Raw genomic sequence first — 12,228 nt, 5'->3', positions numbered from 1 at the left:
AAAAACTCCATGCGAAATCCACAGCCGAATTGACATGTGGTGCCATTGTTTTTTGTGGATTCTCACCCTTATTGCGTGATTTTGTCGTGATGCGACAATGCTACAAATCGCATGTATGTAGAGCCCATGTTTTCCTATGGGTTTTTCCACACAGGCGATGTTTGGCAGCCTGCTACATTGCGAGACTACAAAATCGCGGCATGCTGTACACAGCTGTGATTTAAAAAATTTTCTTTTGTAGCCCATGTTTCTCTATGGATTTTTCCTTTCTGTTGCATCGCACAAAAATGCGGTAAATGCATAAATGGCTATGATTGGTTCATCAACCGCTAACTCTGATTGGCTGGTTCTTGAGCGCCGCGGCTCAATCACAGCTAGCCCTTCCTGGAGGTGGGGATTTTAATCCTTCAATCTAGGAAGGGCTGGCAGAAGGCAAAAGACAAGTGCCGGAGGTGAAGATGAGACGCACGCTGGAGATCACAGCACCTCTTAGGTGATGTTTTTTTTTTTTGTTTTTTTTTTACTGCAGCTAAGGCTTACTTTTGGGGTAGGGCTTATATTTGAAGCTCCCCTGAAAATCCTGGCAAAAGAGCGCTGCACACTTGCATTGGAAAAAAAGTCTGTGTTATGTCCGCAAAAATCTCTGTGTGACCTCTGCATTTGGTTTATATTCAGTCTGTGTGTCATGTTTTTTTCTCTGTACGCCATGTGTTTTTCACATCCACAAAAAAAATAAAGCAAGTCCATTTTTTTAGCATCTTTTATAAAAATCAGACAGCACATGGACTCCACATGGATGGCATCCGCTTGCTGTCAATTTTTTCTCTCAACAAATGACTTGAATGGACATAAAATGGATCAGAATAATGCATGCAATGAGTTTTTCACTGTCTGCATGAAAAAACCTAGAAGAATAATATGGGTCCGTATGCTGTCCGTGTTTAGTTCATTAAAAAAAAGCTAGTGTGACGGAGGCCTAACTGCAAACATTAAGGCCTCATGTCCACGGACAGATGGGATTCCACATGTGGGAGCCTGCAGCAGAATCCATCCCTGCCCGCGGCCGAGAACTCTGCTTACCTGTCTGGGTCTTCTGCATGCTGTCCGGGTCTTCTATTTCCAGGTCTGCGGATGCGTGCGGACGCGCTGGCCATCGTGCATGCGCAGTACTTTTTTTTCTGTAGATGGGCTGCGGATCGGACAGCTTCCATTGACTTTAATGGAAGCCGTTTGTGCGGGATCTGCACTGTGAAATGGAGCATGCTGCGTTTTTTTTTATACGGACCAAAAGGTCCACAAATCAGATCTGCATGCTTTATTTCATTTGCAGACGCCCATGTATTCCTATCTGCCCATGGACATTGGGCCTTAATCATTGAAAGGTGGCTATTGAGACCCATGTTTGTAAACTAAATCACAAAGTTGTCCTAAACTTTTATTTTCCCTCTGCAAAAGAGAGATAACATGTTATTTAAAATGTCACTTTCCCCCATACAAGACAAAAATTACAGAAATAGAATTATAGTTTATTCACAAGCATATGAAGCAATAGCGGAAAATGTTCACGCAGAAACATTAAAGTCAGTAGGGTTCAGAGGGATATTCACACACAAGATGTGTTGTAGAAATGTCTGTCAGTTCTATTCATCTGACGGGTTATTTTGATAGCAGGCACAATGACGTCTGCAAACACTATTCAGATAACTAGGACAGAGGCAGAAACATTGGCCACAAATCTGTGTGTGAATCCACCCTAATTTCTTTTTTACATATGCATGCTTCTGAATGCAGATCAGTACCCATGCTGGAGGATTATGTAAGCATCATTCCATCCACCAGCGTCAGAAGATTATTATTGCATAGTTTATGCATACTTAACAAGTGTTTAAATAACAAGGTCACACAATGACACATCCATATATATGTGCCAGTGATTCTAAATATTTAGCTTAGGATTCATTATGTACTGTGGTACATTCTACTGGTCTCTTAGCAGGAAACAGATACGGGCCTGATATTTTGCTACTAACATTTGGAGAAATTCTATGGCCTAAATCTTGCACATGGGCATGCTCATATTTATGTTATATAAATTCTATAGGTCCGTATTAACCTTTATAACTATTATAAATAAATAAATGAATATTAGAGATGAGCGAGCATACTCGTCCGAGCTTGATGCTCGTTCGAGTATTAGGGTGCTCGAGATGCTTGTTACTCAAGACGAGCACCACGCGGTACTCCTCTCGATTAAACGAGCACTGACCATTGAATTCAATGGAGCCGGCAATACAGCCGACTCCATTGAAAGCAATGGGCTGCCGGCGATCGCGGGATGAATTGTCGGGAAGGGGTTAAATATATAAGCCCTTCCCTGCAATTCATCCAGAAATGTGTAAAAATAAAAAATATATATATACTTACCGGGTCCCGGCAGACGGAGTTCAGCGCGGCAGGCTGCAGTTCTCCTGAACTGCTCTGAACAGCTGTGAGTAGTATTCAGCAGCCGGGGATTTAAAATCCCCGCCTGCTGAATGAGATGCCTCTGATTGGTCACAGCCTGACCAATCAGAGGCATCCCTCACTCACACCCATTCATGAATTTATGAATGGGTGAGTGAGGGCTGCCTCTGATTGGCTTAGCGCAGGGACAGCTGAGAGCTGCCCCTGAGCCAATCAGAGGCAGCCCTCACTCACCCATTCATGAATTCATGAATGGGTGTGAGTGAGGGATGCCTCTGATTGGTCAGGCTGTGACCAATCAGAGGCATCTCATTCAGCAGGCGGGGATTTTAAATCCCCGGCTGCTGAATACTACTCACAGCTGTTCAGAGCAGTTCAGGAGAACTGCAGCCTGCCGCGCTGAACTCCGTCTGCCGGGATCAGGTAAGTATATATATATTTTTTATTTTTACACATTTCTGGATGAATTGCAGGGAAGGGCTTATATATTTAACCCCTTCCCGACAATTCATCCCGCGATCGCCGGCAGCCCATTGCTTTCAATGGAGTCGGCTGTATTGCCGGCTCCATTGAATTCAATGGGCTAACATCGTTCTGCCGGGACCAGGTAAGTATATATATATTTTTTATTTTTACACATTTCTGGATGAATTGTAGGAAAGGGCTTATATATTTAAGCCCTTCCCGACAATTCATCCCGCGTACGCCGGCAGCCCATTGCTTTCAATAGAGCTGGCTGTATTGCCGGCTCCATTGAATTCAATGGGCTAACATCGTTCTTCTCTGCCACAGCTGTTACAGCTGTGGCAGAGGAGAACGATCTTTACGCTGACAGTGGGGGGGGGGTCTCACTCTTGCCGCTATTGTGGCTTAATAGTGGGACCTGGGAACTTGAGATACAGCCCAAAATGTAGCTCCTCGCCTGCCCTATTCGTTTCTATGTCGTTTCCATCACTTTCTTGTGTTTTGCAGATTTTCACAAATGAAAACCTTAGCGAGCATCGGCGATATACAAAAATATTCGAGTCACCCATTGACTTCAATGGGGTTCGTTACTCGAAACGAACTCTCGAGCATCACTGAAAGTTCGACTCGAGTAACGAGCACCCGAGCATTTTGGTGCTCGCTCATCTCTAATGAATATATATATATATATATATATATATATATATATATTGATAGGAAATCCACCTATTTATCAATAAGATTCCAATTTGTGCAAAATGATCTGCAGATGTATCTATTATCATTGATTGTGGTACACCATTTTTAATGGAGAGGAAAACATAGTCTGCAAGATTCTTCTATTCAGAGCAACAAACGCTTGTTGTCCCATCCGTCTTCCAATAATTTTTTCACATTGAATTTAAAGGAGTTGCACAAGGTTAAAAGAGCATGGCTATTTTTTTCTAACCTAGCACAGTGTCTGTCTTCTGGTTGTATGTGGCACTGCAGCTCAACTCCATACACCTCAAAGCACCTGAGCTGCAATGACAGGCACAACCCATGGACTGGTGTGGCACTGTTTTTAGAAGAAAGCCACCATGTCTCCCTAATGTTGAACAATGCCTTTAATAGCATTACAGATATGATGGATTGGATAAGTAGGCAACGGGTGTTACTTATGTTTTAAAGGGATTTTCCAAGTTAACTTTTTGTTTTAAGAATCTGCAGGTGATGTGAAAAGGAAAGAAAAGAACGTACGCATCTGTCCTGGAGCCCCGAAATTCCATCGCCACATCCTCCAGTTCTCCCGTTCTGAAGTCAGAGGACCCCAGTGAACGGCTCCAGCAGTCTGTGACCTTCTATGTAAACAGACCTAGTGGAAAAAATGTGGCGTTGCTGGAGCTTTGGGGCCCAAGGCCAGGTAAGCATGTTCTTTTATTATTTTTCCACACAATCTTCTGATTTTTTAAACAAAAATAATTAACTTGCATAAAGCCCTCTAAAAGGGATCTGTCACCAAGTGCATGCTGCCCGCAGGCTATTGCCCTTGTGTGCTTTCTGTTGAAAGACTACAGCATTTCAGGAAAAACATACTTTGAAGTTTGACTCAGGAGTGGAGCGCTAATTCATGGAGGTGGGTTGTGCCAGACTTGCCCCGTCCACAGCATTAAGTCTGACAGCTGTCTTCCCTTCTGTGTATAGGGAGAGAAAGGTCAGTCTATACACTGAGAGTGGGGAGAAGTTGGTGTGGCCCACCTTCAGGGCTCCGAGCTCTATTGCCAAGTTGAACTTCAAAGTATATTTTTTGTGAAATACAGTAGCATTTCAAAGTAACATATACACAAGGGCAACAGGCATCCCTGTCTCGAATTCATGCTGCCTGTGGTTCGGACAGTAAGAACATGGTGACAGATTCCCTTTAATCAGTTTTAATTATTCATATGTCGTCCTATTAATTTTAATTGTTAGCTTGAAATTTTATTTTTAATTAAAATATTAAAAGGCAGGTTTAAAAAATTCCTAATGCCCAACTGATTTCAATGGGACAAGAGATGTAAAAATTTGTTATGGCTGAGTAGTGTATAAAAAAATAAAATGGACCAGATAACAAAATGCACCGAGCAAGTCTGAAGCATCACACCTAAGACATCTGGCCTTAACACCTTGCCTTAACCCATATTTTAATTAAAATTCATAATTCACATCAACATTTACAATTAAGAGGGTGACATATGAATAATGAAAACTGATTAAAGGTGTTTTGCAAGTTAATGAACACACTTTAAACTGTTGTTTAAGGAGATTTACTATAATGATACCAAAATGGGAGAATGTAGGTTACTCTACATTCATGTGTTCGTATCTGTGTCATGGCTTCTGTTTATAGCAGATGCCATAATGCAGTGGCAGAGCTTTCAAACCACAGATACCAAGGACACTCAACAAATTCCACTGACTCATAATGAAGTTTGTTGTGCGCCATCAAGTTTTCCAACACTTTAACAGGAAGAATAGCGATGCACTGAGTTTACAATGGAGGCTGCAAATAGAACCTCCAATGCAAATGTGAACAGAGCTTTATGTGTCATTTGTGTAAAATAACAAGATGTATACATGGATGTTGGCAATTTAAATATATTATCTGAGCAATACTTATTTAAAGGTACATGCAACTGTAAGACATGCTATTGAAAAAAACCAAAAAACAGGAAAAATATAGTAATGAATATGACATGTAGAAATGTATTGTGCAGTTCACCTCTAGACACTACATGTTATCTTGGATCTGTGTAAGCAATCCTTAATTTAGAAGTATGCATAAAGTATGTATCAAGTCTTGAACAACTCATATTACAAGTTTTAACTCCTGTAGTCATACAATAGCACATGCAACAGATATATTTCTGCACAGGCATACAGTTCAGTAGGGGATTCTCTTCTTATATGACTTAGGTATAACTGAAGTAGGATGACTGATGCAATTGACCATAAATAATCTGTATGATATAAGAACTAAATAAAACATGTAAACCCCCACAAGTGCACACTGGATCACTGCTAATTTAGATTTCCTACATTGCATTAATAAATTGAAAGTAGCAGTTTACTTTTCTTTTGTAGATTCTTTGTAGAGCTTCTCGCCCAAGTACTCAAGCCTTTCCTTTAATTCAGTTTCCTGGTATAGACCCTTTGGTACATTGTTTAGGCCGTACAGCAACCCAAAGAGGCATCCGGCAATAGAACCGGTAGCAGCACTTTCACCTGCAACGAAAACATAATGTTGTAGACTATAAAATATCTATGTAAATAGTGGGATCAAGTGGGATCAAGATGGATAGACAACCACAGAAATTGTCACTAATTTATCTTCAGAAGTTCAATCTAACAAAGACACTGTCTAAAGCGGCAACCCTTTTGCTGCTGAACAGATTTTCACATGTCTATAGAATGACTAGAGAGGCCCAAAACAGATCATCAATTCTGTATATATAGTGTATATTGTTCACATGGTTAATCCAAGCAGTATTGTACAAAAAGGATGGAACTAACTGGGATCAACTAGAGTAATAAAAACTATTGTATTAAAGGAGTTGGCTGGTTGTAAACCATTGATGGCCTATCCTTTGGATAGGTCATGAATAGTAGTGTCTCCACCTTGGCCACTATGGTGGGAATGGAGTTGCTGCTTCCTGTATAATTCAGCTCACTGTAGAAGCGCATTGGTGGAGGTCCTGGGCATATCAGCAGATCTACTATTGATGACTTATCCCAAGGATAGGCGATCAATATTTTACAACTGGACAATCCATTTAAGACAAGACAACCCAAGACAACGACCATAGGTCTCATGCATATAAAGTAAAAGCATATCTGTCAACTCTCCCAGAAAATGTTGCAAAGTCAGGGCAAATTTCCCGGACACCATGTCTTTAAATTATATTCACCTCTCCCCATTCCTGTATTTCTCTTAATCCTGGATGCCTATTGCAGACAATACCTTTACACTGGCTCTGGTGTCAGGATGTTACCTGCGGCAGGCATCTGCAGGCAAGAAATTGTGCAGAAAATGGGAGAGGTGAGTAGCTGTATCAGGGTCGGCCTTAGGTTAGATGGTGCCCTGTGCAAAATTGTTTGGGTGCCCATTTCCTCGTCATAGTAAAAAAAAAACGGTGTTGGGGCATTCCTTCAGGCAACAGAGACGAGTTGCAGCTGTACTAGTGCACACCACAGGGTCTGCCTGGTAAATTTTAGCTTAGGGAGGAAGTACAAAATACTGGTCATGAATAGCGGCCCACCATTAGGGCATGTTTACACGAGGTGGATTTCCTGCAGTGTAAATAATCCACAACAAAGCCATTTCAAAATCTGCACTATTTTTGTGGACTTTGACACATATATTGGTGTGGATTTGCAACAGATATCGCCTCTTCAACTGAAGGGGTGAAATCTGCTGATTTTTTTGTGTGAATTTTCTGCAGATTTTTCTGCTGTGGAAGCCGTATTTAATAGGGGGATAGCATGGAATCTGTATTAGGGAAGGGGCTAGAGTCTGTATTTATTGCTTTTACACATTTAGGCCTTAGTCAGACGGGTGTTTTTTCGTGCGATTTGCGGATCGCATGACGGATGCGCATCCGCAAATCGCGTGACCGGTGCCCGAAAATCGCCCGAAAATCTGCTCCTAGCCGCGCTTCATTAAAAACGGGCCGGAGCTGTCCAGCGCATTGCATTCAATGGAGCTGGCAATACAGCCCGCTCCATTGAAAGCAATGCAATGCTGCGGGCGAGTGTGGGATGAATTGTCGGGAAGGGCTTAAATATATAAGCCCTTCCCTGCAATTCATCCAGAAAAGTGTTAAAATAAAAAAAATATATATACTCACCTGCTCCCGGCAGCCGGAGTTCCGTGCGGCCGGCCTGCAGTGGGTGTGAAGGGGGTGTGAGTCAGACCTGCCCCCTGATTGGCTCAGCCAATCAGGGGGCAGGTCTGACTCACACCCCCTTCACACCCACTGCAGGCCGGCCGCACGGAACTCCGGCTGCCGGGAGCAGGTAAGTATATATATATTTTTTATTTTAACACTTTTCTGGATGAATTGCAGGGAAGGGCTTATATATTTAAGCCCTTCCCGACAATTCATCCCGCGCACGCCGGCAGCCCATTGCTTTCAATGGAGTCGGCTGTATTGCCGGCTCCATTGAATTCAATGGGCAAACATCGTTCTTCTCTGCCACAGCTGTTACAGCTGTGGCAGAGAAGAAGGATTTGTCTTCTATATGTTCTCAATGGGGTCGGCGCTGCTGCCGCCGGCCCCATTGAGCGCATATAGAGAAGAGAACAGGAATCGTAGATCGCAGATAGGTGCGATCTGCGATTTCTGTTCTATAATTTATCGGACGAGCGCATAAAAAGCGCTCATGTGTCCGATACCATTGCAAAGCAATGGTTTTATAAAATCGCTGGACGCATGCGCATGCGCAAATCGCGCGAAAAACGCCCGTCTGACTAAGGCCTTATATAGCAGAAACAGATTCCACAGCACTGTGCCTCACTTGTTGTCCCCATTAAGGCTCACAGTGTAAGAGTCTGTATAAAGGGTGGGGGGTATTTTGGAGTGTGTATTAAGGGAGTATGGTCTAGGGTTTGTACCAAGACTGCATCTAGTCTGGTGCCTATGTATGCCATGTACAACTATTTATTTAGGAGGTCTGGAGGAATCGTATTTAGAGGTCTGTATTTATTTCTGGGGACTGAAGAAGTCTATATTTATTTCTGGGGTCCGTATTTATTTATTTAGGTACAGCTCTATGGAGTGAACTAATTTACGGAGGTCTGGTGTGCCATCTGTATTTATGTAGAGGTTGCGGTCTGTATTAGCTTATGGGGATCTTGACTACAGTCTGCATTACTTTAGGGGGTTTGCATTTTTGTGATTCAAACTCTGTAGCTTGAGAGCCTGTTCTATATAATGAGTTGGCTATAGGGTCAAAAATGTTGTGCAGCGCTCATAGTGGGCTGTTTTGTACTTCCATTTTCTCATCTTCCTGATGACTCTCCTTAAAATTGTGCAAGTATGAATAAAACTGTTCTGCTTCATCTTGGTTGCCTATAGCAACTAATCATTTCTTTCATTTTCAACATTCCCTGTAAAAAGGCTGGAATATGTTGCAATCAGAAGCACCGACATGTTTTGCTGAACAGTTTTTGTGCAAAGGAGGCAGCATATTTTTCGGCATTAGATATACAGTATAAGGGCTCGTTCACACGAGCGTGCTTTTAGCGCAGTATAGGCACGTGAAATTATGGCTATACTGTACTCAAGATTGCATAAACGGGTGAATTCCAGCTATTTTAATTATTCCGTTCACATGATCGGAGGTGCGTGTAATCTAGCTCCCACAGGAGTCTATGGAAAGCACGCACCAAAGATGGGTCAGGTCCTATCTTTTCTCGCACCACAGACCTTAGATGCAAGTTTCCAGTCCATTTCCTATCTTTGATTGGTGCAAGCTTTTTGCGCGTCTGAAATTCCTTCATGTGAACACTTCTATAGTAAACCATTGGTTCATTTAGAAGCTTTTTTTTTCCATGTGGCTATAATGCGTGAAAACAGCGCTGGTGTGAACGAGGCGTAAAGCATACATTTGTTCATTTATTCATATGCTGTGAAATATACTGTGATTTTTCTAAACCATCACTTACCTCCATGGAACATGGCTCGACTGCAGAGCTCTTTCCAGTCCTCACCAGCGCCTAATAGGGCATCATATGCAATCATTGGTGCATCATGTCCTCTTCTTCCCCCGCGGCCCTCTGAGCTCCATTTCTTATATGTCTATATATTAAATGTTAGTACATGTTAGATTCCTCAACTTGGTTGGAATATCAAGAAGGAATAATAACCCTTCATGAAATAAGCATTATTTAAAAGTCTGAACACATGCTACAACTGATGACTGTTAATAAATCATCTTGAATTAATTTAAAGGGTTGTGCCAAGATGGCACCAATTGTTCAGGTGCCGTTTTAGGGCATATAAATTTCATAAAGTGGGTTCTCCTGCTTTGGACCCCTTCTATCTCCCAGAAAGAATTGCTGTACAAGACGAGCGTCTTCCGTCCTGGTGGACTTTCTACCATCTTGCAAGTACACTCACATGAATGGCCATATTGCAAGATGGCCATTCATGTGAGTGTATGGCCATCCTGTAATACTACAGTTTCCTTGCTATGACAGCTGGGTTTGGCTTTACATGGCAATATCAGCTGTTTGCCAGGATGCAGGGCACAGGAATCTCATAGCTCCAAATCTTGCATTCTCAAAAGGAGTTGTGCATTTTAGCACAATCCATTTTATATTTCATTAACCCCTTAAGGATGCAGTCTATTTTAGGCCTGCACAATTTAGCAATTGTTGACAAAAAGCCGTAAATGTTTTCCGATCGATGAAACTGTATGATGGCTTGTTTGTTTTGCGGGACATTTTTGATGCTATGTTCCTTGCAGTATAAATAATATGTTAATTTATTCTATGGGTTGATACGATTAGTGTTGTCAAATTTATGTTTATGTTTCAGAACTTTTGCTGAATAAAAACGTGTTTTGTTGCCACATCGCGAGACTCATAACTTTTCTTTTTCCATTGATGTAACCAAGAAGGGCTTTTTTGTGGGAACTTTTAGTTTTTTGGAACCATTTTTGGATGCATAGAATTTTCTTCTTTGACTTTTATGATCTATTTTAAGTGGAAAATGAAGTGAAAAACAGCAATTCCATCATTGTTTTTAATTTCCATTATTAGGCCGCATGCAATTTAGTTTAAATAACATGTAATCTTTTTTTAGAAGGGTTGTTATAACTGTGACAGTGTAGTGGCCCAGAACAATGTGTGTGTATGCGTTTGTCCACTGTCATGTCAGTGTCTCCTGTGTTGCATGATTGATGTGTATGGCAGAGCTGCAGCACTGAAAGAGTTAACTGTCTGGTATGTGAGATGTTCTGTCTGGAAAAGTATCATTTTATGTTGTGAGTTGGTGGTCACCTGACCATGCGATATATATGTGATTGCAAGGTGTGTGCAAGTGAGTTCTGTTCTGGGTTTGCAAGAGAGAGGAGTGTTGGGAGTTCTGCAAAGGAGCTACACAGGCACCTTCAGCCCTGTGTGGCCCAGAATGGAAGAGGCTGAGAGATAACCGAAGTCTACCCTGGGCCGACTTCACCCAGGAGATGTCAGTGTCGCCCTTGGACATGGAGAGAGAGAGCGAGAGAATTAAGAGCTGCCATGCAGGGCACCTTTCCCTAAATGTGAGTGTTGACCGGTAGAGAGTTGAAGAGAAGAAAGAGTGTTGCCAGGATCAGGACCCATAGATAACAGGACTGTGGTTTCTCCTGTCCACACGTGAATCCTCCCTGTCACACCGTCTTGTATTTTACACTGTTTTACTGCTTTTTGGATTGTAATTAAGTTGCTTCAAGTAAATGAGCTTCACCGACCGTTCCCAGTTTGGCTCAGAAAGTTAAATCCCTGTGTGTGGACTCTTTATTGCCAACAACTGGATTCAATGCAGAGGATGGAACAGTGGCGTCACGCGTGACAAAAAGGTCTGAGGGAATCCATCACTGGGTTTCCCTGTTTTAATAACCTGCCCTCAGCCCCTTGGACGTGTCACCGGTTACCCTCTGGGTGGGAGTCGCTAGAGCCACTGCGACAGGGCCCAAACTCTACCCTGCTGTCTCCTGGGGCCCGCTCCTCGGACGCTGCAACAGTACCATATTATCGATTTTATTTCAGAATTTTCAAAAAATAAAATGTTTTTATCTGTTTTACTTTTTTGTGAGGGAGGGAGGATAAATCTATTATATATAATATTACTGTTCTAAAAGAGGTATTCTGACACCAAAGTCAAATTCCAAAATAGTCATAACTCATCTTACTGTAATCCATCCATTACCTTTCCTTTGCTTTTTCTGCTCTCCTCTTCATTTTGCAGAATCTGTTGTGGTTTAACTCAGTACTTCCTATTCATAGTCCTCCTACATCTCCCAGAATGCTCTGGTTTGCATCTCTGCCTGTTCACTCCATATCTTCCTCCCACCCACAGCTTATGAATACTAAATGCCACTAAACCAATGATGATCATTTAACTGCTATCATTGTTTCGGCTGACTAAGGCTGCCTGCAGACGGGCTGGCCGGACCCGACGGCGAGAATCTCACCGCGGGACCAGACCCGAGCGCCTGCAGGGACCAGCGCGTACTAACCCGTGCCTGCGGCTTCGGCTGTTTGATGTGCCGGCTTGCCTGGCAGCCAGCGCATGC

The 12,228-nt window shown here is 42.4% G+C and overlaps 1 protein-coding gene across 1 annotated transcript in view; it reads right to left on the bottom strand.

The window, feature by feature from the left end:
• Nucleotides 1-5,966: 5,966 nt before the first annotated feature.
• The window catches only part of ADPRHL1 (ADP-ribosylhydrolase like 1), a 60,442-nt gene continuing 54,180 nt past the window's right edge, over nt 5,967-12,228 (bottom strand). Inside the window, exons 6-7 of the mRNA XM_066579675.1 lie at nt 9,614-9,746; nt 5,967-6,171 (exon numbers count right to left, since the gene is read on the bottom strand). Of these exons, the coding sequence (XP_066435772.1) occupies nt 6,014-6,171; nt 9,614-9,746 (291 nt within the window). The 3' untranslated portion in view covers nt 5,967-6,013. The remainder of the gene's footprint in view (nt 6,172-9,613; nt 9,747-12,228) is intronic.

This window comes from Eleutherodactylus coqui, chromosome 1, assembly GCF_035609145.1.
Source record: "Eleutherodactylus coqui strain aEleCoq1 chromosome 1, aEleCoq1.hap1, whole genome shotgun sequence".
Taxonomy (NCBI): domain Eukaryota; kingdom Metazoa; phylum Chordata; class Amphibia; order Anura; family Eleutherodactylidae; genus Eleutherodactylus; species Eleutherodactylus coqui.
The sequence above is the reverse complement of the archived record's forward strand: the minus strand, read 5'-3'. Positions and strand labels throughout refer to the sequence as shown.